We start from the raw sequence: 17,723 nt of genomic DNA, 5'->3' as shown, positions 1-17,723 counted from the left end.
GTTGTAAAATTGTTGATTGAAGACTATAGATTGTAAAATTGTTGAGTGAAGTTGTAATATACCAATATTATTGATTGAAGTTTGAAATTGTTGATTGAAGCTGTGAAATTGTTAATTGGAGTAGTTAAATAAGTAGTAAATTTGTTGACTTAATTAAGTTGTGACATTGTTGATTGAAGTTGTAATAAAGTTGTTAAATTCTAAATTACTTCATGGGTATTGGGTAAATGATGTAAAATAGTAAATGTTAATATGGATATATTTTGGCTTTTTTACTCTTGAGATTTATAGTATTTTCAGAAAGATTGTGTGTTAAAATCATAAAAATCATTCGCTTATTTCTCCCCAAATTCAATTCGAGTTGATCAACCGCCTTAAAATAAACCTCCAACACCTCTAATTAACATGTATTATTCTTTTGAGCACACTCGAATTATCTAATTTTATTTTAAATTATGGTACTTGATTTTACTACATGCATTTGAAAATGTCAAACCCGATGGGCCCAATGGTTTATAAGCCTCATAGTTAGTTAGCACAGGCCAATAAAAGGAGTTGATAGCAAGAGGGAGAGGTTAGGTGTTAGTTCATTGTTAGAATCATGCAAAACTGCCCTAGGGCCCCTATCATTATCTTCTTGCTTCCCTAGATCTCAGCTTATAAAACTCAGCGAATCGAAGTTCAGTATGTACTACCTATCTATATTTCACCTTCTTCCCTAATCAAGCTAGAAAGAACTAAGAGTATTTAATAGTTCATCTAGAGTGTATGCTTAGTTAAAGTTGGTTATCATGTGGAAGTTGAAGATAGCAGAAGGCAAGGATCCATGGCTAGAGAGTCTAAACAACTTCACCGGTCGACAACACTGGGAGTTTGATCCAGAGGCCGGAACAACGGAGGAACGGGCCGAGGTCGAGAGGGCAAGAGAGGAGTTCAAGAGGAACCGTTTTAACATGAGGCAAAGTGCTGATCTTCTAATGAGAATGGAGGTCAAAATTTTTTGTGTTTTTACACTTTCTTAGTTAACCTATAGCTCAAAGTAGTTTGACTTTTTCTTACTACTAACCCTAAGTTCATGAATTCAAGTTTGGTATTTTAGTATTTTACTTCTAGGGTTTGATTTATAAAATTAGTTGTATTTATTTTACGTCCGAAAAAAAAAATACACTTTATGTGGTTCAATTATACTCCGTATAAGTTATGTCTATTTTAATATACGAATATGGTTTATTTGTTTTTTTGCGGGGTTAAGAATATAATCTAGGAAACTTTTATGCGATTGTTTTGACTAAAATTTTTTACATAATGTTTGGACAGTTGAGAAAAGGAAAGCCACTTGTGGAAATGGCTAAAGGAGTGAAGTTGAAGGAAAGAGAGGTAATAGGAGAAGAAGCAGTGACCACAACACTGAAGAAGGCCATCAACTTCTTTACCAGTATTCAAGCCCATGATGGTCACTGGCCCTCTGATAACGCTGGCCCACTTTATTTCATGCCTCCCTTGGTAAATCAATTTTATTTTCCAAAAATAAAAATTATGGATGGGAAGGAGAATTATTGTTATCGCTTCTTTCATTTCGTACTATTTGTAACATTTTGCTGATACATTATACACAAGTTTAATTACTAATATATTTAATTATATATTATCAGGAATCATAAAAAATTAATGTGATATAATGGATATACATATTATACTAATTTAATAACATTTTATATAAAAATATTTGTGTTTTATAAGTTAGTAAAAATAGATATTAGTCTGTCAAAAAATAGATATTTGAGGAAGTACTCATATACACTAATACAGTAACTTTTCTAATTAACTTCCACCAGCTTTACCATTATGATTAAATACATACTAAGCAAAGCTTGGTGGAGTTGGTGGGAAATTCACCTTGTGATTTTGAGTTCTGCCAACTACATTTGTTTAGAAATAGGGAGTTTTTTTTACCTCCCCCTCTACTCTCAAGCGTTGACTTTCAGAGTTGAGCTGACTTAATGTATGAGAGGTGTCGATTCAATAAAATTCAGAATACTACATATGATTATATGCATATGAGACATAGAGTACATAGATAAAAAGACGTGACTAAGATTCATCCACGTTTTATTATGTGATGTGAATATGTGATGGATCACTCTAGTCACTTTTTGGCCTTATTATTTGGTATTTTGGTAATTAGCTATGAGACATATGAGACATATGTGAGACATATGTGAGACATAGAGAAAAGACGTAATTAAGATGAGTCAACTTCATCCACATTTTAACATTTTAACGGTTAAACATCATTATCTGATGTGAAATGTGATGGACCACTCTAGTCACTTTTTGGCCTTATTATTTGGTATTTTGATAATTAGCTAGTAGCTACACTCTATGTCCCTTATTTTTTTTATCCCATTTTAAAAATATGGGTCAAATTTAAAAAAAAAAATTTGACCTTATTTGGTATTTTAGTAATTAGCTACTCCCTCCGTCCTAGAATGTCTAGGACGTTGGACTTTTTTTCACTATTTATGTATTAGTTTTGACCATATTTTTTACTAACATAATAAAAACATAATATGTTGTTACTTGTTAGATAGGTATTAATATAAATTTTCATAATATAATTTTTAAAATAATTTTCAGGAATATTTAATTATATAAAAATAAAGTCAAACTATTACATTGACATGTATGCAATGTTTACTGTGTTAGATATTTGGGACGGAGGGAGTAGTAGTTATTCCCTTTATTTCCAATTTTTTGCCCATTACAAGACTATGGGTCAAACTTTAAATCTTTTACCATAAATACTCTTAATCAATACGAAATAATATAATCATGTGGTATCTTGTTGGATATATCTCATTGTGTATTTTATTAATATCTAGTTTTTATTGTTTATGTCTATTAAGATGGAGATAAAACAGTTTTAAGATGCGTCTTGAAGACCATAAAAAGTTAAATGGGGTAAAATATTAGAGATGGAAGGAGTAGTTGATATAACTGGTTATATTAACCGATTTGATTAGCTGGTTGCATTTAATACTTTTATTAGTTATTAGCTCATTAACTCTTTTTTACTTTAGATTCCGTAAATGATAGTCATAGTACTATGCACCAAATTCACACGAAGAGTATTCCATACAAAGTCATGATATCACATTGATAAATAAACTTTCAGGTAATGGCACTATACGTTACAGGAGATCTCAATAAGGTTTTATCCCCTGAACACCAAAAGGAGACAAAGCGTTATATTTACAATCATCAGGTATTTAAATATAGACAATATTGATCGCAACACTCTGAAGTATGGATTAGGTACGGGATTTGTTAAACATCGCCCGCAAATCTCCACATAAAGCCCACAAATTAGACATGGTTTGACAATTTTGCCCATTTTTAAAATCGTACCCAAAGTGAACAAATCTCGATCTAACAAATGTGGAGTCGTACTGGGTTGCCCAGGGAGGCCGGAGAGGCGAGGGTCGCCGGAGATACGTCGTCTTCGACGGAAAACGAGGTGGCGCCTAGTTTGGACGCCGGAACCATGGCAAGGACGTCCAGGCAAGGCGCCACAACCAGTGCACTGGCGTCCAGGTCAGACGCCACAACCAGTGCACTGGCGTCTAGCCCAGGCGCGTCAACCAGTGCACTGGCGTCCAGGCCAGGCGCCACCACCAGTGCACTGGCGTCAAGTTTGGACGCCGCCCTTACTTTTTAATTTTTTTTTTTGCCTTTTTTTTTTTTAAATTATGTTTATTAAATTTATGTTTTGATTTAGGATGTGGAAATTTATGTTTTTTATTTGATTTTATAAAAAATATATATACTAAACTTATAAAAAATAACACATAAAATTAATAAATATTAAAAAAAAATATCAAACACATTAAAAAAAAATTAGAAAAATTTTCTGATTTTCCAAAAAAAAAAAATTAAGGCAGCTGGGGCGCCTGGCCAGGACGGCCCGTGGCGCCAGGTCCGGCAGCCACGTCCACCGGCCTGGCGTCTGGGCAGGACGCCCAGCCACAGTGATTGGCTGGGCGTCCTGCCCAGACGCCAGGCCGGTGGACGTGGCTGCCGGACTTGGCGCCACCACCACCTTGCCGCCACGAGCCACCACTACCTTGCCGCCACGAGCCAACCACCTTGCCACCACGAGCCTCGACATCCCCGTACTTTGATTTTTATTGAGGTTGTGTTTTTTTTTTTTTAAGGTCAAGGGCAATATTGTAACTTCAATATAAGTTTGTGGGCTTTATGTGGAGATTTGCGGGCGATGTTTAGCAATCCACTTAGGTACACCTTGAACTATGTGTAATAGCCAAAACACCAACAACTATGATGTTGGTGTAATGCGTGCCATAAATGAAAATTTTCGACGACTTATTTCACCGGGAGGAGGTGAATCTTCACTCTCTAGAACAATTATGTAGTCTTCCATCCACTTAGCACGCATGGATTCACCTCCTCCGATGAAATAAGTGGCCGGAAATTTTCATTTAAGGCACGCATCGCACCTTACACCATAATTGGTGGTGTTTTGGCTACTACGCATAGTTCAGGGTGCTCAGTGCACCTAAGCCATACTTCAGGGTGTTGTGGCCAATTTTGCCTTAAATATATAGTGTAATACTCTTATTATCTCTAATTTTGTTATATCTTATTGAGTCATTTTTAGTTTTTTACATCCAGTAGAACATTTTACTGTCCTATTTTCTGCCTATATAATACAAAGTACGAAGTATTTATTTCGAAATATATTACAGAATGATGACGGAGGATGGGGATTCCACATAGACAGCCATAGTACCATGTTTGGTTCAGCAATTAGCTACATTGCCCTAAGGTTGTTGGGAGAAGGTCCTGATGATGGTGAAGATAACGCGGTTGCAAGGGGTCGTCAATGGATCCTTGACCATGGTGGTGCTACGAGCATTCCATCTTGGGGAAAATTTTGGCTCTCGGTTTGTTCACATTGATCTCCTTCAATTCTTTACAATGTGGTTTCTTGTTATATTGGAAGTAGCTAGCTAGAACACTACACAATTTAAGCCATACACTAATGTACAACGTGAGCACCATACATGCTTTCGTTACAAATGAAATTCATAACGTGTGAGTTCTTTTGAATACACTTTCATGTTATGTTTCTTAAACGGCGACATAAAGAACATGAAAGTGTATTCAAAAGAACATGATTATTAAAAGATCATAAAAAGCAAGTAAAATGACTATTAAAGAGTAAGATATGTGGCGCTTTAGACATGATTTTTATTTACTACTATATATAGTTTGTTGCATAATCTTTTTATCTCGAGTAACCCAAAAACTTATAACAAGCTGGCCCTTCTTTTGGCTTCGGGTCGATTACTATAGGTGCTTGGAGTGTACGAGTGGGATGGGTGCAACCCAACGCCTCCAGAGCTTTGGCTACTCCCTGATTTTTTACCAATGCATCCAGGTTCTCTTACAACTCTATACTTCCATACTTATGTAGTGCTACATGTAATTTGTCTCTTAAAAAATAGGCTATATTCAACTTTTATTGACCAAATCATACATACTCCGTACTAACTTTGAGCAGTCTTTGACGGTGCATTTATAATACGGAGTACATGGATTGGAGTGTTATGCACAGTAAATACTCCGTAAGAAATTTAGAATTTAGCAAAAGAATATTTACTACCTTAGCATTTTTTTAATTTTTTATTTGCCTCTTATATATGGTGATCAAAGTTTAACAATTTGGTTGTAATACTCAATATTACATTTTTAAAACCATTTTCATAAGGAATATTATTAGATTTGTTTAGAGGTATTTGTTTTAATATATCAACTTTAGTTTTATACCGTAGTTTTTCAATATATATATATATATATATATATATATATATATATATATATATATATATATATATATATTAAAGGTAAGAAAATAAAACATTAGAAGATCCTCCTCACAAGGGGAGTTTTCAATTCATAAAATAATTAAAGAGAAGTAACTGTAGTTTTCAATATATCGAATGTATTTTAGTAAGACAAATATAATTACTACAATACCGTATAAATTAATACTTCAACATAATGTAGCATTTAACTTTGATTACAAATAAGTCATTTACCTATTATCTAGAGACAAGAGTAATAATATACAAGTATATTTTTATTTATTTACTTTTGCTTTATATACCCCAAAGTAGTTTTTGTTTTTTGATTTTTTTTTTATTTTAAATCCAACATTACCCTTTGGTGTATTATTAATTTGCAGGAAAAACTTTGAGCTATTGCCGATTAGTGTATATGCCAGTATCATACATGTATGGTAGGAGATTTGTTGGTCCAATCACTGAACTCATTCAGTCACTTAGAACAGAAATTTACCCCCATCCCTACCATGAAATTAACTGGAACAAAGCTAGAAACTCATGTGCTAAGGTAATGACTAATTTTGGACACAATCGAGCATAATTATGTAGTTTATACATCTAACAACTTTTTTTAGGAGGATCTTTATGCTCCACATCATGTGTTGCAAGACATGATTTGGGGATTTCTTCACCACGTTGGTGAGCCAATCCTCAACCGTTGGCCCTTCTCAAAACTCAGAGAAAAGGCGCTCAAAACAGCAATAGCGAATGTACATTATGAGGACGTTAACAGCAGATACTGCTGCATTGGTTGCGTTGAGAAGGTACACTGTTGCAAATTGCCGTTCACAATGATAACAAACAAGCCCTTAGCCCTCGGTTTTTGTCTTGTCTTTCTTTCATTGTATGCCACATTAAGCACTTGTGGCACAGGTACTTTGTTTGATGGCTTGTTGGGCAGAAGATCCGAATTCAACAGCATACAAGAAACATCTAGCCAGAATCCCAGATTATTTGTGGGTTTCTGAGGATGGGATGAAGTTTACGGTAATTTTTAGTAACGAGGCAAAATTGTGGTGAATCACATTAACAATGTTGTGTAACATTTTTTTCGTGTGCAATCTACGAATGACCCTCATACAAATTTGGGAGCAGGCCCTTGGTTGCCAAACCTGGGATGCAGCACTAGCGTTTCACGCAATACATGCCAGTGGTCTTACTGATGAATATGCTACACCACTTAAGAAAACACACAGTTTTCTCAAAGCCTCACAGGTTTTATTTCACTCGACAAACACCTTTTTTTTAAAAAAAAAAAAAATTACTACTACCTCCATTACTTTTTAGTTACAACAAATAAATTTTTTATATCTCACAAAATATACCCTTTTATTGCATCTAAAAAGTAACTGAGCTAGTAGAAAATATCACGAGATACGTTTGACTTATGTGAAACATATGTAAGAAGCGAATTTTTTGAAGCTTCAATTTTTCATAGAGAATAATTTCTTAAGAGGCCTATGAACATCATTGCGAGTACTTCAAATGCATAAAATATCTTGTGAAACTTCTCCTAAAATCTTTACTCATGTGCATAACGCGAGTATCTAAAATGTGATGCTCTATTGCAATAGGTTAGGGAGAATCCATCAGGAAATTTTAAGGAGATGTATAGGCATATAAGTAAAGGTTCATGGACTTTCTCAACGCCAGATCACGGCTGGCAAGTCTCTGATTGCACTGCGGAAGGACTCAAGGTGATTGAATTCAAACATATCAATCATAAAGCAAAATATTCTACTTCATTTAAATTGTATGCTTCATGATAAAAATGAGAACTATTTCCCTTTTTAATCCGATGGTGCTTGTATATTTTACTCATTTTAATGATTATTGTTCATGTAATCATCAAATGAGCAAAAAATAACATTAATGCGCTTTAAAAATGACTTATACGAGTGTATATAAAAATTTCATGATTTTCAAGCTTAAAACAACTTGAAATGCTATTATCCAAGCGATTGTGGTTGATTGCTTTACCAGAAGATTCTGTATCCTTTTTTGCTTATCGTTATGTTCCAACGGTATTGTGTATAGGTTGCACTACTATTTGCAAAAATGTTTCCTGAACTTGAAGAAGATAAAATGGAAGCTGGGCGCCTATTTGATGCTGTGAATGTCATTCTTTCTCTACAGGTATGAGTTATACGTAGTAGTATTACGTATTTTCTTTTCTCCCCCTTGTACAATTATATTTAAATTAGAGACCATCTTCAACATACAAGTATATGTTTTATTGCGATTCCTCAGGTTTAACTACTTAAATTATGTTTACCTCTACCTATTTTGACTTATTTTGTTTATTTTGACTTATTTCAAACAAAATGGTATCTGCTAAGTTTAGGCACGTTCATAATTTCAAACAATATAATTACATAAGTTTCGATAAGTTTCAAATATAATTATATTAGCAATATACAATAAATTGCTAGTATATATAGAGATTATTCCATGCCTCTTATCCTATCCTAATGTTATAGGGTGAGAATGGTGGTTTCACAGCTTGGGAGCCTCAGCGAACATACCGTTGGATTGAGGTATAACCAACTTCTTCTATCATAATACGATTAAGTTGAATTCCACTTAATTTAATAATTTCTAATGAGATGTAATTGTCTAATTTCAGAAATTCAATCCTACAGAGCTCTTCGATGATGTTCTAATCGAAAGAGAGTAAGCTTCTATTGCTAACTTTTTTCATACTCTATAGTTATCAACTAAGGCCCGGTTAATTCATCTTATTTTTGCTAAATTGAAATTATTTTTAATGAAATGTAATTATTATTGCTAAACTTAAATTATTTATACTAAGCCAAAATTAATTTTACTGAATTGAAATTATTTTTGCTGAATTGAAATTATTATTATTGATTGTCTGTTATATTTCTTCTTTAAAGTTATTGATTCTTGCTGAACTGAAATTATTTTTACTAAACTGAACTTATAGTTACTAAACTGAAATTATTTTTACTGATACCTATTTTTTAAGGTGAAATGAACAGAGCCTAATACTATGGTAGTCCATTCAGGAGAAGAAAAAAAACCACCCTAATACTATGGTAGTTAACTAGAGATGATCATAGACCGGGCCAAGACAATCAGTTGTAGAGTTAAGAAAATAACAAACAAAACTAAACTTTTCTAATTTAATGAATATAATCTTGATTTTACTGTTATTATAGACATGTTGAGTGCACTTCCTCAATAATACAAGCTTTTACACTCTTCAAGGAGCAATACCCAGATCACAGGACCAAAGAAATAGAAGACTCCATCTCCAGAGGAATTCAATACATTGAAAGGGCTCAAAACCCTGATGGTTCTTGGTACATATGGAGTATATAATTTTCGTACTGCTTATTTTTAATTGAGATATGATTTTCGTATTTTAAAATTTAAAAAAAAAAAAAAAAAAAAAAAAAAACTGACATTGTTTCGTACACACGTAATGCAATTTTGATTTCTATCTCGAATGTATCTTTCTTTACATTCATCCATTTGAATTTTCTATCTAAGAAAAATACACTTGCAGAATTGAGAGTGAATTCTTTTGGGTTTGTTTGTGTGAGGATAGGTATGGTTTTTGGGGAATTTGTTTTACCTATGGAACATGGTTTGCAGTGGAGGCACTACTAAGGTGTAATAAAAACTACCATAATAGTCAGGCTGTGAAAAAGGCATGTGAGTTTATACTCTCAAAGCAATTGCCTAATGGCGGGTGGGGCGAAAGCTACCTCTCAAGCTCAAACGAGGTACTCTAATCCACTCCCCTCTCTCCCGAGTTTTCCCTTTAAGTCTGTCCCGAGTTTTCCCTTTAAGTCTAGATTTGTGCATCAGCCCTCGTTTTTGGGATTGTGGAACAGGTTTATACAAACCTAAAAGGGAACAAGTCAAATCTGGTGCAAACTTCATGGGCATTGTTAACTCTCATTAGAGCAGGGCAGGTGAGTATAAATGTATTGGGAAATTCCCTGTTTCTCATATTGAGAAACGAAATTTGTTTCTCATGGGGGCATTTTCGTGAATAAATCAACTTTTTCATTATTGTGGGCTCACAATTAAATAAAGTTGAATAAAGTTGTTGGTTTATTTACGAAAATGACATGTGAGAAACAAATTGGGTACTCTATCCTACATTTCCTATTGCACCTTAAAAAATGCCAGCAAACTTAAAACTATGGTTAACCCAAATGGTTCACAATGTAACAGTGGGAAGTAAATCCCGACCCCGTAGACCGAGGGATGAGGTTGGTAATCAACTCACAGATGGAAAATGGAGACTTCCCGCCGCAGGTAATTACAAGGTTTTATTCTAAAAATAAATCAGTTTTGATATTCAATAATATTACCTCCAATTCTTGAGTTTTACTGCAGGCTGCAGCAACATAAATCAAAGAGAACTCAACCTCAAGAGAGCAAAAGATATACTGTATTAAGTATAATAGGACCCCAAGAGGTGGGGTCAAAGATGATTAAATACGAATAAAAGATTGTCATAAAGGAAATAAAATACAATTAAGAGATTAGATATTATATGAAGGAACAATTTTCAAATTCATTAAAAAAGTTGGACGATATCAAAATTCCTTGATTATGCACCTTTTAGTGGACTCTTTTATAAACAAAAAGAATTGTAAAACCACTAACTCCTATTAAGCAGATTTTAGTTTAATAAGATTACTGATTAACTATAACCAAAAATATGCTTTGCTTTTTTAAGAAAATCAACAAAGGTAAACCGCTATATGAATAGCAGTTTTGTTCATGGTAAAAAAAAAAAAAATGCTAATTCAATTATCGATTTTATTCAATAAACGGCTAATTCAATTAGCGATTTTATTCAATGAACCGTTAATTCAATTAGTTACCTTAGACACTTCTTAGTTCTAATTCAAAAAATTATTGTGAGCCGAAAAGGAAAAAAAAAAAAAAAGAGTATTATCTCTTAAGATGGTGTGTAAGCCCTCCATCCCTAAATAAAAGTCTCATTCACTCAAGAGTGAATTTAAAAAATGATAAGCGGTTAAGTTGATTAATTGTAAAGTAAAAATAGTAATGTTTAGTTATTTGAAGATGAATAAAAAAGTGGATATTGATAAATAAAAAAATAAAAAATAAAAAAAAAAAAGAAAAAAAAAGGGACTTTTAAAACCACAAAATTGTAGTAAATGAGAGTTCTATTAAGAGACAGAAAAAGTATTACTAACCAATATAATAATGTAAAAAATGTTCCAAGGTGAAACTTCTTGTATCCAAGGACCAAGGCTATTCTTTGTGGTAAGAATAGACTGTTCCTCTATAAAAGAATTTGCCTTGGCAACATGAATTTCAAGTTAAAAACCCAGATTCTCATTTAACTTGAGTCACAGTACACAGTTTTACTTCTTATCCATGATATCTAAGACCTATGGTAACTTTATACAGGAAAGCACTGGAATATTCATGAAGAGCTGCATAATCGAATATTCATCTTACAGGTGTATTTTCCCCATATGGGTTCTTAGTGAATATCGCCGTGCACAAGCACAAAGATCAGCCATACAATAGCCACACTCACTGGAACTCCAAGAGAGATTGGTCACAAGCTATTAGTATCTATAGTGTATTGCTGCTAAACGTCACAGGATGTAGAAGCAAATTAATAAATCATCCTTTGTTGGCTATAATCGAATTTTATGCTCTAGTTTACTTATCTTTGTCAATGTAAGGTTACTGAGGTAACTTCTAAAGGGTAACTTCCAAAAGTCAGCCCACATTACAAGTTTCACTTATTTTAAGGGCATTTTGTGAAATTACAGGAGTGATTTCTGTGAAAATTGCTTAAACAAACCATAATTCCACAATTATGCTGCTTTACAAAATTCCCTACACATCGTCCACATTAGCTAAATAATCCGGGATTTTTTTTAATTAAAAAGCATGAAACCGTTAATTGAATCAGCAATTATAGTTTAATGAACCGCTATATAAGCCGCTAATTCAATTAGAGGTTTTATTGTGAACCAGGAAAAAATAATTTAAAGACGTTGACGTGGACGGTAGGTAGGGAATTTTGTAAAAAAGTCACGGATTTATGAAATTTTGATCTCTTTAAGCATTTTCTATGGAAATCAGTCAAATTATGGTGTGTTAGGTACTGAAAATGTTAAGCTTTTATCCTTTTTGATTTCCAATTGGGTGATGCCAAAAGCACAGCTTTAGTCAGAGATCCTATAAGAAAAGCTCACATTCAAGAGTTCATATAAGAAAAAATTTTATACGATCTTATAAATATAATGGAACCCATTTAAGCAATTCAAAACAAAACCAAAAGACTTTAGAAAAGAAAAACAGGGTTAAAAGATGATTCTCTAGTGTGAGATTTACATTACTGAAAGGGACATAATTGACTGGCGAGCCCAGGATCTTGTTGCAGCAGCTCCCCTTCATGTTAATTTCCACTTCCCTCATCTGCTTCTCCAGGTACTCTTTAGTAGTCAATCACCAAATATAAAGACAACGCATCAAGTTAAAATCTCCAGCAACAAAGTAATCTCTATAAATGAACACATTCAACTGAAATTAGGATAAATTTCTGAAATATAGCTAGGTGGTCTTGCTAATATGACACTAATCAACGATTTGAAAAACGATAAACTGAAAACCAAACAAGTGAAAGACTAATTGAGAAGGTAGAAAACAAACAAGAAATTAAGCATAAAAACCTGTAAAGAAGCTATTGCAGTCACTATCCTAGAACTTCTGTTCCTGCTCATCCATCAAGACCGATTTTGGCAAAATATTGTTGAGGATTTACAACCATAGATTCTGTAAGCCAAGGAGGACACTCACGTTCTTCCTGCATTACAAAGGAAACAAAAACACTTATAATTACAAATATCTATAAGGTAAACAATCAACCAACAATACAGCAGTCGCATATCAATTGAACATAGGTCCCAAACTGCACCACACCCCAAAAGTTACTGACATGTGGTTCAATTCATGTATCAAGAACTTATATTGATATTGAACTTACCAATTGATTTGTAAGTATTCGTGTCATCAGTCACTTGTCGCAACTCCTCCAAGGTCAAGTAAGAACGCTTCTTTTCTGTTTGTTTAGATCAAATTTGGTTTTGCACCTATATAGATCATAGAACATGGTTATATTTAACTATACAAAAGCATGATAGACAAATTGCAGCCCATGAAACTAATGTACTAGAGGGGAAATTTTGATAGGGAGCACTTAAGATGAGTCACAAGTTATTTAGTGCTAACATCAGACTATAAAAGACATGTACCAATGAACATATCAGACTAAACAAGTTCCTCATTCCTCATAACATGATTTTGGAGAGTAACAGGATGAGTGATAGGATATGGAGAAGGATATGTAGATTGCTTCACATATCTACCTATGTGTGACGGTCAAGTGTTATGACACGATCTGTGTAGCACTCTCTCGTCTATTGGCAACGAGGGCACAAACCAAGTGCAGAAATGGCTTGTCAGCACGAAGCAACACATTCTATAGACGAGTTTGATGGGTACTCTGGCCTGTTGGCGACAAGAGTGGAGTCAAGGAAGCTCAGATATTATCAACATTGCCTCCTACAAAGCTTCTCTTTGGAATTACATTGTTTTCCCAAATAATAATTTACTCTAAGGCCTAGAAAACTTAAGTAAAAGGCCTAGACAGCTTCAAATACATTCAAAGAGAGTTGGATTCTAACACTATGCTGCCAGTTCTTCGCTTGGCATGGCTAATGCCAAGCCCTGGTGCAAGGGTTGCATTAGCTAATGGACAGACAGCATAAAACATTGTAGAAGCTTTGTAACAGGTACTATTACCAGTTTACCACTGTATGCAATTTAAAGTCCAAATTCCAGATTTAGCATGCTAGGTTAGAGGGCCCAGAGGTGTGCGTGTGCCATGTCAGGCGATCTTCTTGGAAATGACCCGCTAAAATTCTTTTTTCACCATTGACTGAAACTCCACCAAATAAAACATATTAGGGAGTTCAGGATGTCCGTACCATTTGCACAACAATAATGAATCTAAGTTCTTTAAATAACCTAATCATCTTTATAAAAATTTGGAGGGAAAAAAGAATTATGAAATACAATCTACAAAGGGAATGAGGCCGTCACAATTCCCAAATCATCTAAACACCTATGTCACTTGACCTTTGGGAAGCAAGCCTCTAAGGAGTGGTAACATCAAGCTTTTGAATATCTCTACTCCGCTTGTCCTTAAATAAGCTTCATTTCTCCCAAAATAAAAGTCTCATTATTTATTCAGTCGGAGTCCATCATTTATTAATCTTTTTTATTCATTTTTAATCAACAAAACCCCTCCAACCCTTATATTTCCCTCTCTTCCTCAAAACAGTAAACTATCCCATTACCTTCCTTTTTTTATTTTTATTATTTATTTTTTATTCAACTTTAATCTACAATACACCACTATAACTCCTTCCTAAATCCTTGTACACCGGATAAACGTGGTGGAAATAGTGTATAAAAAAGCTCAAGGTGCTCTGAAGCAAGAGGGGTTCTGTTGCGCCTAAGGCACGCCTCAGTGTGCCTCTTTGAAATGGGCGCAGTATATGGGCAGTTAAAATTTTTTGGCTGAAGTTTGCTTCAAGTGCGCCTTAGGTGCGCTTCGGGCGCTTTTGGTGTGCCTCGGGCACTTTTTGTGCGCCTAAACCAAAACGCCTCGCCTAGACCAAATTAAGCGCTCACCCCTAATCGCCTTGCGCCTCAGCGCCTAGGCGTGCTTTTTCAAACACTGGGTGGAAAGGGATGTAACACTAAAACTTCACACTCTCCTTTTCTGAACCCCTTCTTTTTTCTATTTTTGACTACCAATATTAATCGAACTACTAATAACCTAATTCCAACCATATTATGCCTGAGCATAGGTACAAATTCCAATTCCACATAGTCAAATAACTAATTCAATCATTAAACAACAGTAACATGTCTATAACATAGCTCCAAACCTTCCAATGAAAGAAATAGATACAAATAGCATTTTGTTCACTTAGGAGCTAAAAGCTCCACTTAAGCACAAATATAACATACAGGCATCCAGCCAAATCTCAAATATTCATATTCTTCTTTCATTCAAATCCCTTCGTCTTTTTCTACTAGTATGGTTATAGACAAGCACAAGTTATAGAAATGAATATCGAATATACATATTATTCAAAGACAAAAACCATAAAAAAAATCATAAAACCAATCTTTTCTTTCCAGAGGAAAAATCCATAACACTGAATGCAATTAAGTAGCAAAATGAAACAATAAATCATGATAAGAACAAGGCAGCAAAATTCGAGACAAATCAATCACACTGTTCACATATAAATCTCAAATTAGCAATGCCCAAAACAATTCACATATTACATAAATTAGGGTAACATTTTCTTCAAAATTTTAAAAATATACTAAAATATGCTAAAATTTAAGCATTAACATACTGTTCTGCTTGCTTCATCCGCCATTGTAGCAACTGAAATGCAGACTAGCTAAACTTAATCACTATTTCAGAAAGAGATATCAGATTCAATTTTCTGACGGCATTACCGGAACCAATTATCCACGCACACCCACTCGTCGAGAGATCCTCGGCTCTCCAAATTCCCCTTGGAAAATAAATGATTCTAACACAGTCTTATGATTTTTTACTACCATAATTTTTTAAACAAGTTTTGCATGCTCCCGGTTTACAATTAATTTATTGTAAATCGGCGGTGGCGCATGTGCGAGCTAATTTACTTTTTTATTTTTTTTCTATAACAAAACGCGCGAAAATTTCAGGCCTTAAAGTTAGCAGAACAAAAATGGAGGAGAGAGAAAGTGAAAACATGTAGAGAGAAATCGCAAAAACAAGTACCTTAGGGCTTCGATCATCAATGGAGAATTCATCAACGAACTTCAATACCTCAAATTGCAGTAATCTGATCCACGAATTTCTACAAAAACAGAGGCAAATTGAAACTCCATTTTTAGGTGATTTTGAGAACTCAAATTCTTTTGTTGAAATTGATTTAAATAGATCGATTATAGAAGAAGAAGAAGAAACAAAGAGTTTTGGAGATGAATTTGTTCCAATTTTTGACGATAATAACAATCCTAACACTGGAGGTAATCAAATTGACAATGCAGAAGAAGCAATTGACAATGCAGAAAATCAGATGGTTCCTCGTAAATCAATTGATTCAAATTCAGAACAAACATCCAAATCAAATGCAACTGAAGGTAACTTCTATACAATCAATCACCTTCTAATTAATCAAAATTCATCAATATTCTATAATTGATCAATAATTGTTATTTTTTATATGAACTTATGTTACCTATATGAATGCAACATTGATAAAAGTTACCACGAATTAGTCTTGAGAAAATTCAGGTTGTTTGCAAAAAAGTAACTCTTTGAATGCACAAATGTTACCCTTTTTATGCATAAAAATAACCCTTTATACGCACAAATGTTACCCTTTTGTATGCACAGATGTTACCCTTTGTATGCAAACACGTTACCCTTTGTATGCACAAACGTTACCCTTTGTATGCATAAAAGTGACCCATATAAAACATAGTATTACTCCCCTCCAATTTGATTTCTCTAAATAGAATGATATGTTGCCTCTGGTTATCTGATATGTCTGTATTAAATCACAGATGCAAATCCAATTGATGCTTTTGGTTTAGATCTTAGAGGATCATTTGTTGGTGTAGTAAGAGAAACTTTTGAAGAAATTTTGGAATTGTATGAAAAACATGTTGTTATACTGGGGTTTTCAATAAGAAAGCATACAACTAGATACTTCACACACACAGAGAAAGTAAGTGAGAAAAATTTTGTGTGTTCTGTTGAAGGAAAGAGAAATTCATGTGACAAGAAAACAAAATTAGTTGAAATGGTTGATGAAGAGAATGTAAATGTGAAAACAAGAAAGCCAAGACAAGTAGCCATTGCACGATCTAATTGCAAGGCATGCATAAGAGCGAAAGTAAATAAAGAAGGACAGTTTGAGGTGGTGGCACATGTTTTACAACATAACCACGAGCTAACAAGGTCACAGTGGCATTATTTGCATCATTCTGAAAGAAAAATGACAGAAGAAAAAGCTGAAGCAATCAAAACAATGAAATCTTCAGGTCTGACTACAATGGACACTTACAATTACATGGCTACAGAAGCTGGAGGAGAACAAAATGTAGGGCATAGTGTTGTAGATCACCTGAATTTCTGCTCAAGGTTAAGAATGGAGCAAATTGAGGCTGGAGATGCTCAAACTTTAGTGAACATTTTAAATCATGAACAATCAGAGGATCCAAACTTCTTTTTTAGAGTGAAGTTTGAAAATGAAGGAAGAATTTCCAATATCTTTTGGAGGGAATGATTCTAGAAGACTATAGGATATATGGAGATGTGCTTGTCTTTGATACAACATACAGAACCAACTGATATAATCTTATATGTGCTCCATTTGTTAGAATAAACAATCACTGGTGTTTCGGGGTTTTCTGATGTCCTGCGGGAGAGTTACAATTCCGAGACTGGAACCGGACGCCTGTACCTGCAAAATAACGGAGACTCCTGAGAGCTCCGCCTCCAACGGTCAAGTTAGTACCTGATTAAGGAGTAATTAATACAGAAATTAAAGTAATAAGGTCTCTCTAGGTGAGAGTATTTAATGTAGGTAATCTGCTTTGCTAGCGAGATCAGCCGGTTATTAGTGTGTTCCGTAATGTATTCGGTCTGTTCCGTTTTTTGATTAATGAGGATTAATCGAG

General features: G+C 34.1%; 1 protein-coding gene across 3 annotated transcripts; it reads left to right on the top strand.

Moving 5' to 3' along the window:
* The first annotated feature begins 560 nt into the window (after positions 1-560).
* Positions 561-11,719, top strand: LOC110710188 (lupeol synthase-like). 3 transcript variants are annotated; one of them, XR_002509138.1, is made up of 19 exons: positions 561-989; positions 1,318-1,503; positions 3,176-3,265; positions 4,767-4,964; positions 5,377-5,461; positions 6,269-6,435; positions 6,503-6,691; positions 6,801-6,914; positions 7,023-7,142; positions 7,502-7,624; positions 7,965-8,063; positions 8,408-8,464; positions 8,554-8,600; positions 9,110-9,253; positions 9,502-9,679; positions 9,791-9,871; positions 10,137-10,220; positions 10,302-10,383; positions 11,352-11,419. XR_002509138.1 is itself a non-coding variant. In XM_021888455.1 (18 exons), exons 1-18 carry the CDS (start codon positions 792-794, stop codon positions 11,472-11,474), a joined length of 2,283 nt encoding a protein of 760 aa, XP_021744147.1. In that variant the 5' UTR covers positions 561-791; the 3' UTR covers positions 11,475-11,719. The 3 variants fall into 3 exon arrangements, 2 of the variants coding, with proteins under 2 accessions (XP_021744147.1, XP_021744148.1); XM_021888455.1 differs by lacking the exon at positions 10,302-10,383 and having other exon boundaries at positions 11,352-11,719; XM_021888456.1 differs by lacking the exons at positions 3,176-3,265; positions 10,302-10,383 and having other exon boundaries at positions 11,352-11,719.
* The last annotated feature ends 6,004 nt before the right edge of the window (positions 11,720-17,723 follow it).

The sequence above is a fragment of the Chenopodium quinoa genome, unplaced genomic scaffold (assembly GCF_001683475.1).
Source record: "Chenopodium quinoa cultivar QQ74 unplaced genomic scaffold, ASM168347v1, whole genome shotgun sequence".
Taxonomy (NCBI): domain Eukaryota; kingdom Viridiplantae; phylum Streptophyta; class Magnoliopsida; order Caryophyllales; family Amaranthaceae; genus Chenopodium; species Chenopodium quinoa.
The sequence above is the reverse complement of the archived record's forward strand: the minus strand, read 5'-3'. Positions and strand labels throughout refer to the sequence as shown.